Raw genomic sequence first — 23,892 nt, 5'->3', positions numbered from 1 at the left:
TATGGGGAGGGACATGTTGGCTTTCAGCTGTTATCATTTTGGGGTTGATGGGAAGAGGCGAAGAGAAGGCTGGAGCACTGAGACAGCCATGGCTTTGGATGGGTGGGTTCAGGGAGCCCTCATCTCATAGTCTGGTTGGGGTCTTGCTGGCTGAGAGAGGTGATAGAGAGAATGGTAATAATAATAATCAACAATAATAGGTGATATATATTGAGTGCTAAATATGGAAAAGAATTGAGCAAAGTATTTTACATACATTAACTCAATCCCCACAGTAGACTTATAGAAGTGTTATTATTATCCCCAATCTACAGATGAGAAAACTGAGCCTCAAGATAATAGCTAGAAAAGTGGGGAGCGGGGGGAGGGGGAGGGAAGGGGAGGAGAATTTGAACCCAGGCAGTCTGATTGCAGAATGTTTGCCATTGAGTTCTAGACAAAAAGCCTGTCAGTCTCATTCCCACCTTAGCTATTATTATTATCAATAGAACTTTGGCTGTTATTATTATTATTTTATTATTATTTAAAAATATATTTCATTGATTTTTTACAGAGAGGAAGGGAGAGAGATAGAGAGCTAGAAATGTCAATGAGAGAGAAACATCAACCAGCTGCCTCTTGCACACCCCCTACCGTAGATGTGCCCGCAACCAAGGTACATGCCCCTGACAGGAATCAAACCTGGGACCTTTCAGTCCAAAGACCAATGCTCTACCACTGAGCCAAACTGGTTTTGGCTGTTATTATTATTAATTGATTTTAGAGAGAGAGGAAGAGAGAAGGAGAGAGAGATAGAAACATCAATGAGAGAATCATCAGCATTGATTGGGTGCCTCCTGCATGTCCCTCACTGGGGATTGAGCTTGCAACTCAGGCATGTATCCTGACTAGGAATTGAACTGTGATCTCCTGGTGCATAGGTCAATGCTTAACTACTGAGCCACATCGTCTGGGTTTAACTGTTATTTCTTTCTTTTTTTTTTTTAAATTTATTTTTGAAAGTATTTTATATATCCCTTTCCCCCCATTGATCCCTTTTCCCCTGCCCTTTGACTGTTATTTTCTAAGGTGAGTGGCATAAGGAAGTGACACTCAACCGGCCTCAGTGTTCTCAAATGAACTCTGCATGATTAGGTTCACTCAATTTACAAGCAAGACAGTTGGCTTCTTACCGCTGAGATCTGCGTTCCTATTGGGGAAGAAGTTGCCATAGGATGTAATGGGTTTGTCACTCATGAGCCAAGCGTGATCAATGTGGGCGTGCCCAGAGGCCCTCCTGGAGGCTTGCAGTGGTTTTTCATTGTGGTTTTCCTTTGAAACCTGCAGACGATGGTGGTTCTCTATCGACGTGTCCTAGGGAAAGACAGACACACATTTCTGTCAACAGGCTTTGTACAGAAACAGAGCAGGCTCCTTTAACAGGCAGAACTTGTGGCTAGACTTGTGGCTCCAAGGAAGAAATCTCCCCTGTAGCTGGGGAAGAAAAACATGGTTATAAAAGCAAGATCTCTAAGGCTGTTTATTACAATAAGACATTTTATTATGGACGAGAGAAAGAATGACATTTAACTAAGCTTGACATTTGACATATAAGTAGTGTTTTTCTTCTTCTTTATCTCCTTTTCTATCAAAATAATGTCTGTCTTTTTGCATCACTGAGTAGTGGTGCTCAGCAGAATTTTCTAATAACATAAAGACAAAGGCAAGTCTATATATTTGATCAGAGGTCAAAGGAATGGGAAGTGGACTATTAGGTGAATCTGCTGGCTTTTTCTGTATGCTGTTCACCAATATGACCCAGGTGGACTTCTGTGCGAGGATAGTATTTGGTGGCCAGGACCTCTTTGGAGCATTTCTTCCTGAATGGAATACACAACAGATAAGGGAGCAGGGGAGGTAATACAGAGAAGCTTCTCTTCACAGCTCAGAAGGAAGTCCATGTATGCAATCAAGAAGCCCATGTTATCCTCTAGCTGTGGGTAGCAGCTAATGTGGTCATCCAGAATAAACATGGACCACGCCAGCGTTTTCCTGTTACAACTCCAAAAACTCCAGATAGGGATTCACCAGATCCAAAGGCTCCAGATAAAATGAATGGAAACAGTTATAGAGGCAAGAGCTCCCACCCAGCGTCTTCTAAACTTCCGCTATAAGAGACGGTTGATAACTAAGATTCCATCATTGTTGCGTATCCCTGCCCATGTGTCCCATAGCTAGCTCACTCTTAGAGGGCTGGTGTGAGACCTCGAGAAAATACAAAGAAGTTCATCAGTCATGCAAAGATGGGTGACAGCATGTTGGGAAGCCACGTAAAAGCACAGCTACCTTCGGACTTCCATCTAGTATACCCACCAGGTCTTGGTAGAAGATGCACAGTCCCTTGTGTGTAAAAAAATCTGCCTGGCGACTTCCATGTGTGAGACCAGGGGAAAGCTTGGAGTGGGCAGGATGCGTGGGCAGGCCACAGCAGGGGAACGGCCAAGAGCCCCACCTGCATCCTTCTGGGCTACAAGACTCCATGTTTGGAGGAACAAGTTGGGCATACCAACAGGGCAAAAATAAGTAAATAAAAATAAAACTGAAACAGTAGTGTCATTGATTTTATCCACCATGAAATTCCTTTTTCCTCTACACTTCCATTTGTGGCATTCTCCCCATTTCCTGTTCTCATTGGCATCAGACACATTTATTTAAGACAAATACATTTATTTAATTTAGGTGCATGGTTGTCTATGCTGCTCTGAAACAGTCATTTTGTACACACACACACACACACACACACACACACACACACACCCCTTAGAGTTCAGAAAGCATTTTTACATTTTAACTCATTTAATTCTCAGTAACCTTGTGAGATATGTCTGATGACAGCTCCATTTCCCAGAATAGGTCATTCAGGCTCAAAATTAATTAAATTTCCTGGACAGGCTCACCACAACTAGGAAGATATAGGACTTGAACCAAGACTTTTCCAATTCTATGTCCAAGAGCTTTTTTTTTTTTTTTTTTTTTTTTTTTTTTTCTAGAGACTACAGCTAGATGAGGTGAAAAGTCTAGGGAAGATCTGTGATTAAACGAGTTTGAAAACCCATGAGTTAAATTTAAACTGGCTACTTTACCTACAGAACTTCTCGAAAATGGTCCATAGTTAAGTGTGTACCGTGCCTCTCCACGAGGAGAAGATGGCATGCAGCATTTCCCAGATGTATTTGGCCATGAAACCCTTTTCATTTTTCACGGAGCATCTGGCAGTGCTAGGGCTCTACAGGTGGCACTTGGGGAAACAGTGGTCAACAGGTTCAAAGTACTCTTCTCTGGAGGACCCCGAGAAATGGCGAAGGGAGGGTGCATTCCTCTGGAGTCCATCTGAATGACAGAGGGGAGTCCATCTGAAATGGTACCTCTGCCTGGGTTTCATCTTCCTACCAGAGCTGCTTCCTGAGTGGCGGCAAGAGTCCCCTGATGGCTGAGTTCTTGGCAACAGAGCCCTGGGCCCTGGGTCCACCAGCCCCAGCTTCCCATTCATCGAGCCCTCCCGACCTACAGAGGTGAACTGTAGGTCAGTTTTGTGACACCGGGGATTGGCATAGTCTTGTTAGCTGCCTGTCTTCTTGCTTTTCTGAGCAAAAGTGTTGGTCAAGGCCCTTGTTGTTTCTGCCTCATCTCTGCTAGAGCCAGCCACCAGCCAGGTTTGAGGAACAGAACTGCCCTTCCTCAAGGGTTGAGTCTTCCTTTCTTGGACTCAGTTTCCTCCTCTGTATAACGAGGATACTGGTTCTTGCCCTCGCTTCTTGCAGAGTTGTATGGAGCTCAAATCAGATCATGAATGTGGCCAAGCCCTCTGTAAACTGCGAGGGACTGGTGGATGACAGTGGTGTGACTACGGCAGAGGGACCTGCAACCTTGCTCTGCTGTCGTTGAGGCTCTGGGTCTGAAGCCCTTGGTTTCCTGGCTGTCTGCTGGTTGTTTACTTGTGGAAAAACCTCTGCCAAGAGCACTGTGGTGGGTTGGCTGTTTAGCTCTCCGAACTTACCCTGTCTGCACAGCCCTCAGGAAGAATCTGAGTCAACAGATGACTCCGGTATGGTTAACGAATCTTTCATCGATGGTTTAAAGGGTCCTGCAGCTATTTTCATCACTTACTCAAAGTAGATTTATTGCTGAAACAGTCTGGCAAACCTTTGCGTGGAGCTGCTTTCGTAACACCTCCACTCTCCGCAGGCAGCTGGGTGGAACAATGTGGGGTTGTCTTTCAGCCGGGGACCCTGGAAGCCTTCAGAATCTCTGTGTGAGTTGGAGCGCTGGGCTTCTGGAGGCTTCCAGCCAGCTTCACCTTCCCTCTCTCCTCTCCAACCTTTGTCATTCCCATCCTTGCTGTTGTTGGGTCCAGGGCCCGGGCCCACTTGTGGGGCTACTCCATTCCTCCAGCTCTCCTGCCTCTGCCCATTGGCTCCTAAGGCTACCTTGGGGCTGAGCTGATGCTGAGAGTGTTGGTGGAACAGATACAGACTCAAGCTGAGGGTCAGAGGGGGCTACTCAGGTTTTTGTGGCTCAGCGAAGCCTGAGGAGCCCTGGAGACCCCTTAATCTGAGCAAGCCTAAGGCCACATTAGTCCTGCCCTCAAGAAGACTTCAACTCCTCACAGGGTGTGGCATTAAAGACCTTTTTGTGTGTTCCACAATGATCCTTTGGGGTTAAGCCCAAAGGACTTATTTCTTTAAGTCCATTCTTCCGGGCCAGATTAACCTAGAACTACATTTCTGAGGGAAGAGGAAGTAGAACTTGGGCCAAATGGCTACACCCCTATGACAGACTCTCTAAGTTGTGGGGAGGGGACTTTGTGGATCAGGGGATATAAAGAGGCATTCTTCCCTCTGGCTGTCTCCCTGGAGATTTTGATTATATGACTCAATCCATGTGAGGGAAACCAAGATTCTTCTCAGTAAACATCAGCTCTGGCTCATTTGTTTATGCTTAGTAGAAACAGGTTTGTAAGGAAAGTATCAGAGGGTTCGGTTTTGAAAGGAGACCACAAAACTTGGTCTTTTTATATTTCAGATATGGATTCAAATTACATGAATAATGTAATTTGTGGTAGCAATTTAGAGCTCTTAGAAAGCTTTTTTTTTTTTTTTTTTTTTTTTTTTTTTTTTTTTTACCTCTATTCTCTCTCGTGATTTTTTACAACCCTGAGAGGGTGGAATCCATATACCGTTGCACTCATTTTGCAGATGAGCAAACTAAGGATGCAGGGAGCAAAAATGACAGTCAACATCACATTGTTGGGGGGGGTCTAAGACTTGTAGCCAGGACTACAAGCTACTTTCCCAAATAGAGTATCTGGCAAAGGGAGGGAGGCCAACGGGAGGATGATGTAAAAATCAATAAAACCATCAGTCAGGGTTCAAATTACAGACTGAACTGTTTTTATTTCTTAACAAATTGACTTTTGGTCCTGTGATCATGGGCAAGTTGGCATTGCAATTAATTAGTAACTATGCTTTAAAAAGACAGGCTAAGGAGGTCCATAACATGTCTTGAGCACTTACCATGTGCCAGATACTGCATTATCCTCTTTAACTCCCACATCTAATCCTGTGAGGTAAAGGCAGAAATGGTCATCTCCATTTAATAGATGAGGACAACTGAGGCCCAGAGAAGTCACATGGCTTGAAATCTGGCTCTAATAGCCAGCATATTCAATCACTTATTCTATGTTGTCTCATTGTTTTCTGCATGATTGTGTCTTCTTAATGGGCAATGTTCAAAGCCAACACTAATGTTGTTACCTCTAAGACCTCTAATTGAGTGACGGTTATTCCTACCAATAACTACTCTTCAGGATACATCAAGCATTCTATGCTGCTCCAAGACAGTCACCTTAATGTACCAAAGAATCTGAGGCCACAACAGGACCTTTTAGGTGTACCCCCCAAATACCATCTCCTGCCTGTCTTCCCTTCATTTTGGATTCTTCAAGGTACATGTTGATGATATGGTCTTAAATATTTGGAATTTTAACACCTTAAAATAGAGTTTCCCAAAATAAGGTCTAGGGATTTTGGGTTTCATTGTCCTCACCTGTAAAACGAGGGTGTTAGTTTAGACCAGCACTGCCCGTACTTTCTGCAATGATAGAATATTCTATATGTGTGGTCCAATCTAGTCACCATTGGTTGCATGTGGCTAATGAGCACTTGAAATGTAGGTAGTGCAACTGTGAAACTGAGTTTTAAAATTTTATTTGAACTAATTTATATCCAAATTGCCACAGGTAGCTAATGGCTACTGTATTGGACAGTACAGGTCTAGGCTCTAGATTTTAGATGATTTCTTAAGTCTGTTCCGTCTAACATTCCTTAATCCTGTGGTTTTTGTGGTAATATCCTAAGGAAAAGTACAGATTTTGGAGGCAGAGTCCTCTATTGCGATGACTGTTCTTCCTCTTGCTGGGCGTATATCTTGAGCAAGTCACTTAACCTCTTTGAGCTTCAGGTTGCTCATCTCGGTAATGAACATAATAAGACTTCCCTCATGACTGGACTGAAAATTATTGTGAGCTGTCCGTAAGCTGTTCAGTACTATAGGGATTTTACTTGTCAATATTGTTCTTGAGAACTTGAAGTGTTAAAAGAGCCAGAAGTTGCCTTTGCTAAGGGAGATGGGAAAAGATAACTGGGTAGCACTAATGGACAAAGAATAGGGCCTTGGCTAGTACTAGAGTTTGCAAGAAGAAAAGCCTACCACAAAGTTAATGTTTCTGAAATTAAAAAGGAAATGTCCACACACAATGGTAGTGCCTAACCAATCCCTGTCCTTGGAAAAGGATCTTCTCTGGATACGTTGAGAATTTAGTCTAGCAAATGAGTGGAGAAGAAAATGGCATGGAGCCTGTGCCATTAACTATCCCTGCTGTCCATCTCCCTTGAGTTTTGATTCCAGAACCAGGGAATTTGGTCATAACCTGATTCCCACGTAATTCATCTACACGAAATCTGCTGGTCAGGCAATTGTACTTCTCTTTGTAAACTAATACTCTAGCCCCGTGGTCAGCAAACTGTGGCTCACGAGCCACATGCAGCTCTTTGGCCCGTTGAGTGTGGTATCTTCCACAAAATACCATGGCCTGGGCGAGTCTATTTTGAAGAAGTGGCATTAAAAGAAGTTTAAGTTTAAAAAATTTGGCTCTCAAAAGAAATTTCAATCGTTGTATGTTGTACTGTTGATATTTGGCTCTGTTGACTAATGAGTTTGCCAACCACTGCTCTAGCCTATACATCAGTCTCTATGCACTGTGTTAATATGAGTCAACATCTCTGAGACCAGTTGATTCAGGGGCACAGCCGGGGGCACTGAACAGATCGAGTTTCCATGTCTTGGGAATGGTGAACTCACCCCGGTAATGCTCCTATGTTGGACCTTCTTCCCTTCCCCAGATGGCACCCCACTTTGCCACTGCCTTAAGCCCTCTTTCTTAAAAAACCCTACTATCTTCAGTTAATATTCTTAGACTTTGATGGCCTAGGATATAAAAACACTGAACAATGGATGGCAAAATTTCCATTTTGGGGGTGGATCACCACTGTACACCTAAGAGATCAACTGGCTTCCCTACCTGATGCCAAATACCTGATCCAGAAGTCGCCTTTGCTAGGGAGATGGGAAAGGATAACTGGGTAGCACTAATGGACAAGGTATGGGGCCTTGGCTAGTACCAGAGTTTGTGAGAAAAGACTATCACAATCAGGCATGAGGAATGCTGTTTTCCTCGAGTCCTGTCCATTTGTTGGTGCAGAAGAAATGGCAAACCTCCAAGTGGGCCCTGGCAAATCCCTCTTATCCCAATGGATTGGCCAAATAAAACGTGAGATGTCCCAGTTAAAACTGAATTTCTGATGAACAATGAATACTTTTTATTAGAAATATGTACCAAATTGAAAGTTTAATCCCCCCTCCTCTGCCCCCGCACTAAGTCTGACAACTCCCTCTAAACCCCAACCATTTCCCGTTTTCACTTTTAAGCCTTTATTTACAGAGTGCTTTAGGGATCTCTGTTCAGCAGAAGGGCGGCCGCCTCCCTCCTGAGTGGATTATTGTGCTGGAGAGCCGCCATCTTTCAGAGGAAGAGGCCTCGCAGTTCCCCTTCCTGGAAGATCCAGGATCACCTTGGAAGGGGAACTAAGGAATGTGGGGAAGAATGTGGAGCCAGGGGTGTGGGGAGCATCTGGCTTCTGGTCCCAGCTCTGCTTTTGGCTAAATAATCTTGGACAAATTACTTTGCCCCTGGGGCCCCTTTTTCCTTACCTTGTAAAAGGGAGGGATTGAACGGAGGGATCTGAAGTCTCTGAGTGGGGAAGGCTGGGAAGAAAGTTCTACTGGGGACGTGGAGTGTGGGACTGCTGAGAGGAGCCAGAGTGAAGGCAGGACTTCCCTTCCTCCCCACACGTATGTCGCTCTGCAAATGTGGGGAGGAATAAAGGGATAAAGAGTGACAGGTATGGAAGAGGCTTGCATGCTATTGAGCCTGTGCACCTTTGCTGTAACACAGAACGGGCCTGAAATGCTGGTGTTTGAAGCCTTGATGGAAAGTTCTCTCTCCCACCAGAGCGTGAGGCGGGGCAGCTCCCATTTACCCACTGCCCTGCACTTTGGAGCCGCACGTGGTGCCAGGGGCCACGTCTGCAAGGGACCTTGAGGCTTCGAAAGTAGAGGTAGTTGCCAAGGGTCTGGCCTACTCCCTCTCTGGGGACACCGGCCAGAAAATGGCATGGCTGCTGAGCCAAACCTCCCAGTGACACAGGCTGGTTAGCACCACCCTCCTCAGAGATCCAGGGGCTCCTGAAGGGGCGGCAACACCGGGAACAGAGGCCTCTGCCAACAGAAATAAACCGAGAGCCCGCAGAGGCAAGCTCTAAAAGGCCCCTACGGGCTTGCAGTTGGAAGGAGAAGGAAAAATGAGAAATGCCAGACCCCATCTCAGGCTTGAGCATCAGAAAAGGATCAAGAGCCTCAAAAGAAAACACATTACTTAGGTCAGCCTGTGAAAGTCGTTTTAGTGGCCCTGCGCGGCGATGGGAGAGCCAGCTTGACAAACCAGCGTTGTCATTTAATGTTTGTAACGTGAATAACGGGAGAGACCAACTCCGTCCGTGTTCGCGGGGATCCTGGCATCTAGCAAATACCTGGCTCTGCTGACTTTCATTTCAGCCAGGGAGAGCTTTCTGCCAAACCCAGGCCTCCTGTGCAAGACATCACGGGGAGCGAAGGCAAATAGGAACATGGAACACTTGGCCGGGGAATTTTATGACACGAGAACTTTTACCTCATTATAATCCTTTAAGGTGGATGAGTTAATATTCTAACCACTTAAATGATGCAGGCGCTCTCTAATGATGATCAGTTAAGCGCAGGAATAGCCAATTTGTGATGGGTACGTTGACATCTCTCCCCACCCCCGGGTCCATGGCAGACACCGCCGATTAATTACGGCATTCTTGACTGATGAACTGATTGTGATCTCAGAATCCTTCTCTTGAAACATTTTTTCCGAAAGCGGAGGCATAATTTATATATAGCAACATGCACAGAGTTTAAATGTCCCACTTAATAAAATCTGACGATTGTATACACCTTTGTCACCACCACACAAAACAGAACCTAAAACGTTTTCATCATCCCGGAAATAGAAAACATTTTCATCATCACGTGCTATGTTCTGGCCAGTGTCGCCCCACCCGCCAGATCGTCATTGCTCAGGTCAAGAAGCCACTGGCCTGAATTTCCTTGCCCTGTCCTGCCAGAATTCACCAAGGAAGGTTTATGGTTTAAAGAAAATATAAAAACCTGCTTGGTGGGGGAGAGGAGGTTTGGGACTTGGTTCTGCTGAGCAAAGCTGTGGTGTGCTCTCATTTTGAAGTGTCTAGGACATGGGAATGCCACAGAAGGTCAGCCCACATCTGTAGCTGCGGATTCAGGACCACCAGAGAGACTCTTCAGATCCAGAGGAGGCTGGGAAGCCAAGTCCATAAGATGCGGGGATACCTCTGCTGAAGAGAGAGAAACAGGTATCCAGGACATTCGTTCATTCGTTCACTGGTCCATTCATTCATTCCTCAAAGATCTACAATGCACCAAACCCTGTGCCAAGCACTGGAGGAAAAAAGGATGAATAAGACAGACTGATGATTCATAAATAAATGAAGTAACACATGAAAGAAAGCACGGCTTATTCAATTGGCTTTATACTCTAGGAATTTTTAAATTAAATGAATTTTTGGAACCCAAACACAGAGCATCAACTGGCCCTTGATGTCTGGACAGTTTTTGTGGCAGGTACTTCAAGTGCAATAAGAGCCTGAAAAATTCAGCCCCACATAAATTTTGAGGCGTTTTCCAGAGGATAAGAAAGAAGGGATTGTAGGGAGAGCAGCGCAAGCAAAACAACTCAAGTTCTTTCACTCACTCCGTTCTTTCCTTTGGTCAGGCACCTCCTATGTGGCCGGCACAGTGCTGAGCCCTGGAATCATGGCACCATTAGACCCAAGGCCATTTCTGGGTGAACGGGAACTTCCTTTCCTCCTTCTAAATCTTTGCTTCAAATGACTTTGCTGTGAATGCAGCAAGAGCAAGTCTCCTCTATGATGCTCTGGCCTCTATGCGGAGGGCATGACACACTGTTCCATCTGGACAAGAATCCCTTGTTTTCCTCATTAATGGGTGTTTCTGAAGCCCCCGCTTGGTTCTGGAACTTTCCTGGGTAGTGTGCTCAGAGGTGCTGGGAGCTGCCCCAAAGAGTTAGAGAATCTGGGGTGTCGTTTTTTGCTTAGACATTGAAAGCGAATCTTGGCTTCTGTATTAGTTTCCTATTGCTGCTAAAACAAATCAGCACACAATGCGACACACATTTGTTATCGTACGGTTCTGGAGGTCAGGGTGTGGAATGGGTCTCACTGAGCTAAAACCAGGGAGGGAGGAATTTGTCCCTTTGCTTTGTCCGGTTTCCACAGGCTGCCTGCCTTCCTTGGCTGCGACCCCTTCCTCCACCTCCAGTCAGCAGCTTTGGGCAGAGTCCTCCGGGTGCTGCCATCTCTCTGGCTCTCCCTTCCGAGTCCTTCTTCTGTTCCTAAGGAGCCTTGTGATTGTGCTGGGCCTTCCCAGATAATCCAGGAAAATCTCCCTGTTTTAAGCATCTGATTAGCAACCTTATTTCCCCTTTGCCATTTAACCTAACAGCCACGGGTTCCAGGGATTAGGCCATAGGCATCTTTGAGGGGCATTATTCTGCTTACCCCAGCTTCTTTACATTTTTTTCTTCTATTTTCTGGTTCTTAGTAGTTTTTAAAATGATGCCTGTGAGGTTTGGTTGATAAATTTCAAATCTCATTGGATCCCTAAAGCACTGAGAAAAACCCGAGGCTTGCTTAGGGCTAACAGAAGACCAGTCAGGGTTAAATCGATTCACTCATTTCCAACGTGTAGAATAATATGTCAAGTAGAAAAAGCAAGATAGAAGAGAGAATGTATAGTACAATTACAATCTCACAAAGGTTTATTTTATAGATGAGTAATTGTGGTGGAAAGATTGGAAGAGAAAAAAAAGATTGGAAGAGAATCATTAAAATTCTAAGAACAGCCGAAACCAATTTGGCTCAGTGGATAGAACGTCGGCCTGCGGACTGAAAGGTCCCGGGTTCGATTCCCGTCAAGGGCATGTACCTTGGTTGCAGGCACATCCCCAGTAAGGGGTGTGCAAGAGGCAATTGATCGATGATTTTCTCTCATTGATGTTTCTAACTCTCTATCCCTCTCTCTTCCTCTCTGTAAAAAAATCAATAAAATATATTAAAAAAAAATTCTAAGAACAGTGGTATCAGGATGATTTTAAAAAAAATTCTAAGAACAGTGGTATCAGGATGTTGGACATAAGATTACTGTTCATTTTCTTCTTCTTCTTCTTCTTTTTTTTTAAATATTAATAATATAAAACATTTTGGTAATATGGTTAGATTATATTTATACATGGACAATATGTTAAAAATTATCCCATTACACCCACCCTCTTCTCATACATATTTTTCTATTCCTTCCCCAACATCAGCTTGGACCATGAACCACCCATCCAAAAGTTACTCTCAAACATAAAAGGAGACAGAAGGGAGCCGGGAAGGGAGGTCCTGGGATGCAGACATAAACAACAGCAGGAGGCTGGCTCTGCCGGCTTCAGACCGCTCAGGCCCGCCTTGGCTTTGCCAACCAACCCCAGCTTCTGGTTTCTTCTAAAGTGAATAATTAGTGGGCATGGCCTGGCCTCTTATCCCTACTCTGTGGGGAGAGCTTTCTTTAATGAGGGACTTGCTCCTGCTGCTCACCTTCCTGGCGCCCCCCAGGCCTCCGAGGGCAGAGGGGCAGAGAGGACCCCCTGCGCCTGTCCCCATCCCTGAGCTGGTTGTATGTCACCCGCCCTGGTGCTGGCAGGCAAGGGTTTTCAGAGGATGGCAGCACCTGGTGCAGGCGGTGCTGCCACCCAGCAGCTATGGGGTGGCAGGTGCCAGAGTCCCCAGGAAGCCAAGAAAGGCCCAGACAGCCAGCTGCCATCTTACCCCAGAGGGTGGCCAGCCTTTGTGTGCACGAGTTGACAGAGAGGTGAAGAGAGAACCCCCAGAAGCCCCAGGGCTGGCGGGCAAAGCCCTCCACAATTTGACCCCGCCCACTTCTGGTACAATTTCAGCTAAGACTACACCTCTCTAATCACCTTTCTCTCCTCTGCCTGCTTTCCCCTCTAAACTTTCACTCACCTATGCCTGCAAGGTCCCTGTCCACCTATTTTTACCACAAGATTTAGCTCAAGTTCTCCCTCCTCCAAGACAACACTCTAGATTTTCCTAAGAAGCAATCACAATCCCTACCTTCTTTATACTTTGCCAGCATATTAATAAATGTAGTCTAGCCCGGCGGATGTGGCTCAGTGGTTGTGTGTTGACCTATGCACCAGGAGGTCACAGTTCAATTCCCGTCAGGGCACAGCCCAGATTGCAGGCTGGATCCCCAGTAGGGGGCGTGCAGGAGGCAGCTGATCAATGATTTTCTCTCATCATTGATATTTCTATCTCTCTTTCCCTCTCCCTTCCTTTCTGAAACCAATAAAAGCTATATTAAAAAAGAAAAAGAAAAAGAAGAGTGGTTTTAACTTTGGGAATGTTTGAACAATGTCTTTCTGTTAAAAAGAAAAACAAAACAACAAAAAAACAAGTAACAGATCTGTGTGTACCTGGTATTTAGAAGTGTGAGAACTCTGACATCTAATCTCTTGACTTAGCATTTATCTTTGCTCATTAGGAAGTTAGGTCATCAAGAGAGCTGAAGAGTAGGTGTATGTTGAGCTATAAAACCCAGACATATTGCCACATGCATCTCATTAGATTCGTATATAGAAATGGAGGTGATGTAAGATGCCTTAAAAATTTAATTGCACCTCCCAGTGACAGCCTCGGTTCTCACAGGTCTGAATGAAGCCTACTTTTTGTAGGTTTCCTGATTCACGGTTCAGCCAGTATGGATTCTTCTGTAAGCAGCACTACTTTATCCATTAGCCCCTTCCTCCACCCCTCTCCCTCCCCATTTTGACTTTCTTACTCGGAACATGGTGTTTTTAACTCTTGAGCTATGCTATTTGGGCAAAGAAATACTGATCCCACAGAGCAGATGGTGTGGTCATTGGTGGGCTCAGTTTACAGTGGTTTCTAGTCCATTTTCCTTCCTGCTTCCACCTGGCTCTGCAGCATCAGCCTTGCTCTCTCGTTCACTGCTTGCCTCCTTCAAAGTCACAGATGTGTGTTTTATTTTAAAAGTTCCCTGACTTACCTACTCTTGAGTTCTGGTGTGATTACCTACCCACTTGCATAATCTCGAGTGAATTACTCAAACTTGCTGTGCTTCAATTTCCTCATCTCTAAAATGGGATAATAATAGTATGTACCCCCAGTATTCATAGAAAGCATACATAAATTATACAAGGAAAGCACTTAGAACAGTGGTAGGAGCATAGCAAATACTCAAATATGTTAGTGGACTTTGGTATTTTTATTTGTGAATATTATTTTGTAACTTCCTTTTAAAAAACACTCTGTGAGCCGAAACCGGTTTGGCTCAGTGGTAGAGCATCCGTCTGCGGACTGAAGGGTCCCAGGTTCGATTCCGGTCAGGGGCATGTACCTTGGTTGCAGGCACATCCCCGGTAGGGGGTGTGCAAGAGGCAGCTGGTCGATGTTTCTCTCTCATCGACATTTCTAGCTCTCTATCTCTCTCCCTTCCTCTCTGTAAAAAAATCAATAAAATATATTTTAAAAAATATATTAAAAACAACAACAACAACAACAACAAAAAAAAACCACGCTGTGAATATTTTCTCATGCTATTTGTGACTAATACATGATTTTATTGCCATTCTATGACTGTGTCATAATTTATTTAATCAAGGTTCCATTGTCAGACATTTATCATTTTCAATATTTTGTACAATAATAAGTAACCCTGTAGTAAACATTCTTGTGCATAAATTTCTGGGCACATCTCTGATTATTTCCTAAGGCACATTACTAAAAGTAGAATGATAAATCAAAGAATATCAACCCTTTTTCAGGCTTTTGCCTAAATGCCTTCCAGATATGTCATGTGAATTTGTGCTCCCAAAGCATTAGACGGTTCATTTCCTCACAACCTTTCCAGCACCGGATATTATGGTTTCAAAACTTGCTTGCCAGGCTGTAGTTTTTATGGTCATATGGTGCCCCATAGTTTCCAAAGCTCTTTTCTTCTGAGATTTTCATGAAAAAAAAAAAAAAAATCTCAAGCCCCTTTTGAGTTACTTCTGTAATTTTAATCTACGAAGTTTATCATAAACTCCTGCTCTGTTACTATTCCTAACCTTCCCTTTCTTATTTCTTCACACCATTTCTCTTCTACCCGTTGGGAGTTAGACTGCAGTGTTCTGTTTGGGTCAGGTACGTGTTATAAACCTAGTAGATAAATACTAGAGGAAGACAGGAGCTTTCTTTCTTTCATTGAGCCCAACCTAACCAAAAATGAATCAGTCCCCAAAAGACTCATCTCCTTGATAGTAATAGGATACTTGTTGCCCAAAATATTTAAGCCAAATAGACAAGTGTCTGAAAGCTGTGGAAGAGGTTCTTCTTTGGCAGTAAGTTGACCCACATATTAGTGTCCAACTAGGAAAACAGAAACCCCTGTAAATCTTTAAATGTAGAAGAAATTTAATTCTGGGGATTGATTACCCAGATGATTAAAAGCCAAAACGATGATGAGGTAACCCTGAGATTAGTAACATTAGGAAGCCAGCACCACCTTTAGCCTGAAGGACAGAGGGGAGCGGGTGGGGTCACCTGGAGGAACTGGGGCCACAGGGGGCCTATCTGTTGGGAGCTGGACCACAGAGATGATGCAGTGCTTCTCCCCGCCGCAGGTAGAACGGGAGGGGAGAAGCACCCTGGCTTTTCTCTGCTCCTTCTCCAATCTCCTTCCAACGTCTTCCATTGGCAAATTCAGTTAGAAGCCAGTGGACCCAGCTGTGTGTAGAATTATATGTAGTCTGTGGTCAACCCGACCGTGCTGCAGAGCAGAGAACTGGAAGGGTGAAGAGCGGGTGTGAGCGCCAAGAGGCCGAGGCCTGCCACGGTGAGTGCTGGAGGCCCTTCCAAGTCCACGGATAATAGGGCCAAGTGCAAAGCATGCTTGCCCTGGAGAGGTAGGCAGTCCTGAGTATGAATAGTGGCTTTGTCATGTACTAGCTCTAAAACGTTGGCCTACTTCATTAAGTTGAAGTTAAGTTAAGGGAGATGTGAGAGCCTCATTTACAAAAGCAGGGGACGAAGTAGGGGGAGGGGGGAGACAAGAAAAACTATCTCACGAGGCCTTTGTAAAGATTAAATAAAATAATTGCTAAAAAATAATATTAAGCATTCAACAACAATTCACTTCCTGTCATTCAAGAACTTATGATTGTAGTGACATGGTGTCAGATGGGTACTATTGGGGTGATCATTTAGGTAGTTATATAAATGCCTTGTCCACCTGAAACTAATATAATATTGTACATCAACTGCATTTAAAAATTAAAAAAAAAATTTTAGAAAAGAAAAAAGGAAGAATTTTAAGACAAAGGACAATTGGGCATTTGGTCAAGGTCATTAAGGTTCTCTCTATATTGAAAGAAAGAAAAGGGGCAGAGGACCCTTCCCTTCCGGAAATTCTGCTGAAGGACAGGTAGGTGATATATTGCCCAACAGTGACACTGAGAGATGATCTAAGAGCATTGAAAGTATCACCCATGATCAATTCCTTCATTCCACAAACATTTATGGGTCCTCGCTATTTTCTGGAAGTGATTTAGACATGGTCCTCACATTCAAGGAGATGGCAACAAATGGGCAACCAGATAAATCGAAGTGCATGGCGGTGTGGGGATGTGTACCGAGGAGGGAGCGACGGGAAAGCTTTGCCTAAGGCAATAGGAAAAGGCTTCAGTGAGGAGATGACGTTTGAGTTGTGTTTAGAAGGAGGAGTAGTTGTCCAGCTGTAAAAGCAAGGTACAAGGGGACAGTCACGAACGAGAGTGACTTGTTTGGGGAACGGGCAGCTGGTCACTTGGGTGGAGCCTTGAGAGGTCCACAGACAAGGTGGAGGTACGAACCAGTGGCAGATGCGGTTAAAATGGAGGAAAAAGTCAGCGTGGGAAGGGCTTGGTGTAAGAAGCTCATTAAAGACTTAATTCTGTGGGGAACAGAGGCCAGCAGAGACTTTGAAACTGCGGAGGAACGCATCATCTGTAACTTAGAATTTCTTAGTGTGACACATGTTCCCAGCCTCTCTCACACATGCAGCTACATAGAGCAGGGGCCATGTGTCCACCTCGAAAGACATGAGAAAGCATGCATCAGGAGAAGGAGCACAGGGGCTTTTCCTTAATATTAAACCCAGAGTGGAAAAGCGTCCTTAACTTATCCTGCAGACGCTGAAGGGCTCAAGGTAAATATTCCCAATGTTCTGGCTCCCGTTTCTACGAAGCTGAGCACATCAGAGGGGCGAAGCTGCTGCTTGTGGTTCTGAGGCCGGATCTCATGGATTTGGGGGGAGCGTTGGCTGGCCTGGACCTGCCTGAACGCTGAAAAGGACTTGTGTTCCTCTGACGGAGAGGAAGACACAAAAGGATGAACATATCATCCTCTATGCTTCTCAGAGTCCTTTCATTTACATCCCCTCGTGTAGGCCTGGTGACCGCTGTGTGTGGCAGAGATGGAGGTCCGGCCCCAGCACAGAGGTGAAGAAATGGAGGCGGAGGGTTGCCTGCCTTCCCTGGGATCTGAGGAGGCTTACACCCAAAGCTGCCAGTGGATTTCTAGCCACGCAGGCCAGTGCCTTCCCGGACCCCCCCCCCCCCCCCGCCCCCCCGACAGTGCTCTGCCTACCTGTCTCCTTTCCTGAGCCAGGAAGGCTTCTCTGAGGTCCCGAAGGGGGTGCCACGTAGGACCCAGCCTTTTCCTGTGGCCTTTTCTCCTCTCTCCGGGCGTCCATGCTGACAGGGCTAAACCTTCTGAGTAGAGGATCAGGACACCCTTTCTGGTGCTGAAAGTTTTAGGGAGTAAGAGGCTCCATGTGTGCTGGGTGGGGTCGCCCTTCTCCTGCGGTTCGCAGACCAGGACATAATCTTCTGGAGACTTCCAGTTCAAGTAATCCTGCAACAGAAAGAAACCACCTTGATCGATTCACTGTGGACAGCACATTAAAAAATTTTTCTTTTAATTATATTTTTATTGCTTCCAGAGAGGAAGGGAGAGGGAGAGGGAGGTAGAAACAGCAATAATGACAGAGAATCATTGATCAGCTGCCTCCTGCACGCCCCCTGCTCGGGATGGAGCCTGCAACCTGGGCAGGTGCCCCGACCGAGACTTGAACCGTGACCTCCTGGTTCATAGGTTGACGTTCAACCACTGAGCCACTTGGGCCGGGCTGGACAGCACTTTGATAGCAAATTCTGCGTGTGCAAGGCGTGGGGCATGTTTTTAGGTGGCTGGTTTTCTCTGAGTTGATCACATGGTGCATGAAACACAGTAAACTCTTCTGAGCAGCTGGTTTCACATCTCAGGATCAGCAGGGCCCAGGGCACGGTCCTGTTTTACTCCACATAACCAACGTTCGGGAGGGCCACTCGTGCCTCGAGGCTTAACCAGGGCCGAGTGTAGGTTACAGGCCAGTTAGTTCCCTGGTATGCAAGTACGTTGTCAGCATTACCAAGGGCAGCAGATAACTTTGACATTAGACCTGGGCTCTCTGGCAGTTTAAAGAGGAGAACGCCATTCCACGCCATCACTCCCGCCGGACGCAGGGGGAATATCTATGCATTCCAGATGCGGTGTAACTTTATATGATTTGGCTATTCCGGAGCCTGTAAAGTAGTTACATGTCTTGTAAGAAAGTAAATGCCATTGTCCATAGACGTGCTTTGAAACTCTATTTGTCTTTCAATACAGCGAAGGTCAGACATCGTGACAAACTACTGTGACAATGGAAATCTCTGTGCGAGCCAAACGTTTTCAAAATACCTCCAGTGGATTTTTTTTTTTTTTTCTTGGCAGAACTCAACGAAGTAAAATTGCAGCACAACAAGGGAATTCTGCCACCACTTTAAAATGAAAAAAAAAAAATTTTTTTTTGGCCGGTATTAAATATGAGTCCTGTGGGTTTGAATTCCAGAAAGTTCAAGGAAGCCATTGAAATGACAAGAACACACACAGCCTTCCGACCACAGAGCACAACTCTGAAGACCAGCGTGCCTAGAACCCAGGTGGAGATTCTGGTCTTGAACCAAACCATCCGAATTCTAGACAATCTGGAATCTCCATCAGCCTAAAGCAAGCGAGGCTGGAGGTCGGTGTGCGGGAGGAAGCGAGGGGGTCCCCGGGGCAACCTCGGGGTGTCAGCAAAACCACCTTATTTTCTCGAGTTTCACCAAGCAGGGGAGATCTGCCACTGACCCCCACCACCTCACCAACCCAACAAACGCAAATATGCATGGCTCAGCTCCAGATGGAAAAAGAGAGCATTCCTTCAGCCCTCCCCCCCGGCCCCCCTCCCCCTCCAGTCCCCCCACTATGCCCTGATTCCGCTGTAAAACTCACCTCTGGTTCAAAATAGACTTCTACCTTCTGTTTGTTCTGGACCCACTTGCCATGTCCCCGGCTCAGGGGAGAGAGCGGGAGCATGTTTTCCCTCTGACCACCCTTCTCAAGGGCAGTTCATCTTGGGTTTTGAAGGCTGAAAGCTGGTCACACCTCAAGGTTTCCCGAGTGCAGCGGGGAGCCCGCGAAGACCACAAACACTGGGCCTTTTATGAAGGGCATTTCCCCCTCATACAGCGGCTTCTTAGGAACAACCGGCCACACAGCTCAGACAGTGTGCGTCTTTGTCGGGAGAAAAAAATAAATTGCAAACCCAAACTCCTCAAGCCCAGGATTGTCTGCTCCCTGGGCAATCTCTCCCTCCCCTCTGCCTGTGCCCTTGTTGGGCTTGGTCCGGTTGCTCTGTTACCGGCACACCTACAACACCATCCTTCTCTCTGCAGTGGAGGTTGTTTCCCGGTTGCTATGGCAGCGCAGGGAAATGCAAGTCCCTTAAACCAGCCCAGGCAAGGCGGAGACTGCCCAGGGCAGCGTCCACACCGGGAGAGGGAGGGTCAAACGGGCACTGAAGGGGCCAGGCTCAGATTTCAAGTCCTGCCTGGGGGAGGGATGAGGGCACGCTGAGATCTTTTTCCTGTCACCACAGCGCTCACCTTGTTTCCAGAGTGTCTTCTTCCTTCTCCAGACGCGAGAGCCTTTCACTGTCAACCCACGTGCACACATTCAGAGGAGCCGCCAAGGTCACCGAAAGCGGCCTGTGAAGCTTTCCCTGGCTGAGCTCCAGCACCTCTCCCACGGCACACGAGGCCCTTTATGGGAGCTGCGGCTTTGCACGAGTGAGTGTGAGGCCCTGGGACTCTCCAGATAGCGTCGCATCCCTGCTTACCACCTAGGTGCAGGCCATCTCCAGAGAGGGGCTGCTTGGGAGGTACGGTTGAGGGCATTGGGTTGCCACAATGGCTGGAGGCCAATACTGGCATTGAGCAGGCAGGGGCCTGGGATGCTGAGGTTCTGTGGTGTGTGAGACTGTCCCACGTAATGAAGAATCGTCCTACTGTGAATGCTGGTAGCATCCCTTGTGAGAGACACTGCTACGGCCTAGGCCTCTTGGCTCTCCTTGATGCTGACACTGTGAGGACAGGAGGTGGGGTGGGGGGCGGGAGAGTCAGGGAACAAAAAGATGCCTTTGCTGTGATCTATGGCCCCGCTCTGGCCTGTCATCTGTCAGTGAACCTCCGTGGCAGCCTGTGGGAGTGTCCCCCGCTGGCCTGCACCAAGCAGTATAAGAGGCCACAGGCCCAGTTACCTTTCAGATCTTTCTCTGAGGCTCAGCCTTTCCCAGGAAGCAGGCTCCAGCCTCCTGAGGAAGAAAGGGAGGTCATGCTAGATAATTAGGTTGGCTTACCATAGGGAGTCAAGACAGTGAATGTAGAGGCTCAAAACTTTATTGTGGAATTTAGTCAAAACCACAATAAATACAATTTCAACATCCATTAGGATGGCTATTACGGGAACCAACCTCCCCAACAAAACAAAACAAAACAAAACAAAACAAAAAAAAAGAAAGAAAGAAAGAAAGAAAAGGAAAGAAAAAGAAAAGAAAAGAAAAGAAAAGAAAAAACACCCAAAAAACCAACACCAGAAAAGAACAAGTGTTGGTGAGGACAGGGAGAAATCGGGACCCTTGTGCACTGTTGGTGGGAATGTAAAATGGTGTAACTGCCATGAAAAACAAATAGTATGGAAGTCCTCAAAAAGCTAAACAGCCCTGGCTGGGGTGGCTCAGTTGGTTGAGCATCATCCTGTGCACTCAAAGGTTGCTGGTTCCATTCCCAGTCGGGTTGGGGATTTGGTCTCCGGATAGGAGGCATCTGATCAATTGCTTCTCACATCAATGTTTCTCTGCCTCTCTCCCTGAAAATTCAATAAAATCACATTAAAAAAAATTAAACATAGAATTATTTATGAATCAGCAATTTCACTTCACAATTCTACTTCTAAGTATATAATCCAAAAGCAGTGAAATCAGGGATATTAAGAGATTTCTGAACACCCATGTTTAGAGCAGCATTCTTCACAATAGCCCAAATGTGAAAACAATCCAGGTGTCCACAACAGATGAATGCATGAGTGAAATGCAATGTACACACACAATGAAATATTATTATTATTTTATATTTTTTTCTTAATTTCAGAGGGAGCGAGAGAGATAGGAACATCAATGATGAGAAAGAATTATTGATCGAGTGCCTCCTGCATGCCCCACACTGAGGATCAAGCCTGCAACCTGGGCATATATATGCCTTTGACCAGTATGGCACCTGGGACCCTTCAGTGCACAGGCCAATGCTCTATCCACTGAGCCAAACCGGCCAGGGCTAATGCGATATTATTTAGTCTGGAAAATAATTTCTCCCAGTCTCTCCAGGGGAAATTCATTCTCTGAGACCACCTGATTTGGAAATGTGAATTCCCCCGTACATGGTGAACCCAGTCCCAGGAGGTGACCTTTCTGAGTCTAAGTTGAGTGAACATCTCACCTGAGACAATACTCAGGTGCTCATCTCTCCCCCTCCCCCCACCCCCAAACACTGTGGCAAGGCTACCAGGCCTCTAGGGTAATACATGAGCAGCCAGACCATAGCCCTTCGCGGGCCTCCCCTAAACGGTCGTGTTTACATCCACACTGGTTAATGTGGACAATGAACAGATGTACAGATCAATTAATAGACATTTAAAAGCATTTACTCAGTCCCCACAGCGGTTTATGGAAAGTGCATTTAGAAAGCAATCGAGATTATTGCTATTCTAAAGTGCTTGGGGATCCCAGATGAAAGGCTCTGTAGCTGGAAAGTATTTATAATGCCAGAAGAACCCCTCCACACCCATGTTATATAACACCACCTCCTCTCCTGGCATGCCCGACCTGTCAGCCGGCGCGGCCTGTCTGTTTAAATGGCGCTGTAAATCCCACAGGGTGGAGACTTTGTTGTTATCCCTTGTAAAGCATCATGATAACCATGGCGCTCCAAAAAAATAGGAACCACATGAAACAAAGGAAAGAGATGTTGCTCTGGCCATGTCCCCACTTCATGTTCAATGGCCACGTCATGGCACTGCAGCCGGGAATCCGTCCCTCGCTCCAAAGTGCTCGAGGTCAATGGATGCTCCTCTGGGGAAGTAGCTTATGGGATAGTGTCAGGATTCTCAGACCCTTTCATTATTTGTTTATTTATTTATTTTGTTAATCCTCACCTGAGGATATTTTTCATGGGTTTTTAGGAGAGTAGAAGAGAAGAGAGCGGGAAAGATAGAAACATCAGCTTGAGAGAAGCACATCGATTGGTTGCCACCTGCAAGAGCCCCGACCAGGGCCCAGGCCAGGGAGGAGCCTGCAACCACGGTACATGCCCTTGACCAGAATCAGACCGAAGACTCTGGTCCCCAGTCCAATGCTCTATCCACAGAGCCAAACTGGCTAGGGCTCTCGGCCTCTTTTAAAGGGCAGTGTGAACGTGTTTTCTAGGAATTGCATCCACCTGCAGGGAAGTCTATAAGAAGAGTCCTTGGTACCGTCCCTGTTACCCAAGAGGAACGATCAGTGCACGGAGAGGCATAAGGATGTGCACAAGCCCCTGAGCAAACCAGAGGTGGAACGGGAACTTGTCCAAATTTGGTCCGAATCCCAGCCTGCTGTTCATCCCACTTCTGCCACAGAGTAGTAGCATCCATTCGTAAGACGCTGCATCCTGGTTAATACCCAGCAGTGAACAAGCTGCTGAGACTGAAGCCACCACAGCACCTTCTTCAGCCACGAAGCTGGTGACTGGACACTGGGTCTGTGTCTGGCTACTGGGCCGCTCCAAACAATCTCCCCACCCTTGCTTCTCCTCACCTTGCCTTGCAAATCTAGCTGCAAGGTGACCTAGGAAGGCGCATTTTCAGCTTTCTAACCTCCTGCACGGGAGGGAAGGTGGAATGAAGGCAGATAGAGCCGTCCATGGTTATCTACCATAAGCACCAAAGACAGACACTGGTGCTTGAGAAAGTCAAAACGAAGAATTTTTAAAAATATGGGCGTGTATATGACAGTCGGCATCCCCTTCCATTATTTAGACGCTTTTCATTGGCTTGTGTTTTATACTCCCAACTAGACTGCAAGTCTCCGGAAGGTAAGGACTAGATCCTGTAAGTCTCAGCACGCTCCATAGCATGCCTTGCGTAACATTACAGCTGCATACAGACGTGTTGCTGTCTTTCTAACACGCCCAGGGAAATGTGTACTGATCTTGCAGCCAGTAAGTAAGATACATGAAAGAAGAGAGTTATGTCAAAGCCTGTTCTAGCAGCTGGTAGTTTGCTGATAGTACAAAGCGTAGAGCCACAGGTTAAAGACTCTGATTAATGAAAACTCGATTTTCAAAGACCGGAAGGGCACCGAGAGAATTAGCGTGGAAGAGGCAGCCTTCTGAACTCGTTGGATGCTTCCAGACTCTCGGGGGACGAGTTACCCGGCTTGTTCAGAGACGAGGGCTCATTTCTCACGAGGCCAGGTCAGGTTTGAAAGAAAAGGCGAGCGGCGATAAAGAATACGCTGCAATCATAGCAAGTGTCCTGACGGCTCTCTGCTTCCTTCCTCTCCTCTGAGAATAAATGGTGACCTAACGGCCTGCCTCCATCAGGAGGGAGGGGACTGGAG

At 46.2% G+C, this 23,892-nt stretch overlaps 1 protein-coding gene across 2 annotated transcripts in view; it reads right to left on the bottom strand.

Moving 5' to 3' along the window:
- Positions 1-22,380, bottom strand: part of KIAA2012 — a 96,019-nt gene extending 73,639 nt beyond the window's left edge. The window contains exons 1-3 of one of the 2 annotated variants that reach the window (XM_084893179.1): positions 19,194-22,380; positions 17,484-17,750; positions 1,173-1,353 (exon numbers count right to left, since the gene is read on the bottom strand). In XM_084893179.1, the coding sequence (XP_084749305.1) occupies positions 1,173-1,353; positions 17,484-17,750; positions 19,194-19,277 (532 nt within the window). In that variant the 5' untranslated portion in view covers positions 19,278-22,380. Of the gene's footprint in view, positions 1-1,172; positions 1,354-3,122; positions 3,954-17,483; positions 17,751-19,193 lie in introns of those variants that run through there. The other variant, XM_084893180.1, reaches the window with a different exon arrangement.
- Positions 22,381-23,892: the final 1,512 nt, after the last annotated feature.

The sequence above is a fragment of the Pipistrellus hanaki genome (assembly GCF_964339955.1).
Source record: "Pipistrellus hanaki genome assembly, chromosome: 8".
In the NCBI taxonomy this organism is placed as follows: domain Eukaryota; kingdom Metazoa; phylum Chordata; class Mammalia; order Chiroptera; family Vespertilionidae; genus Pipistrellus; species Pipistrellus hanaki.
Note: the sequence above shows the minus strand (reverse complement) of the source record. Positions and strands in the feature narration are given on the sequence as shown.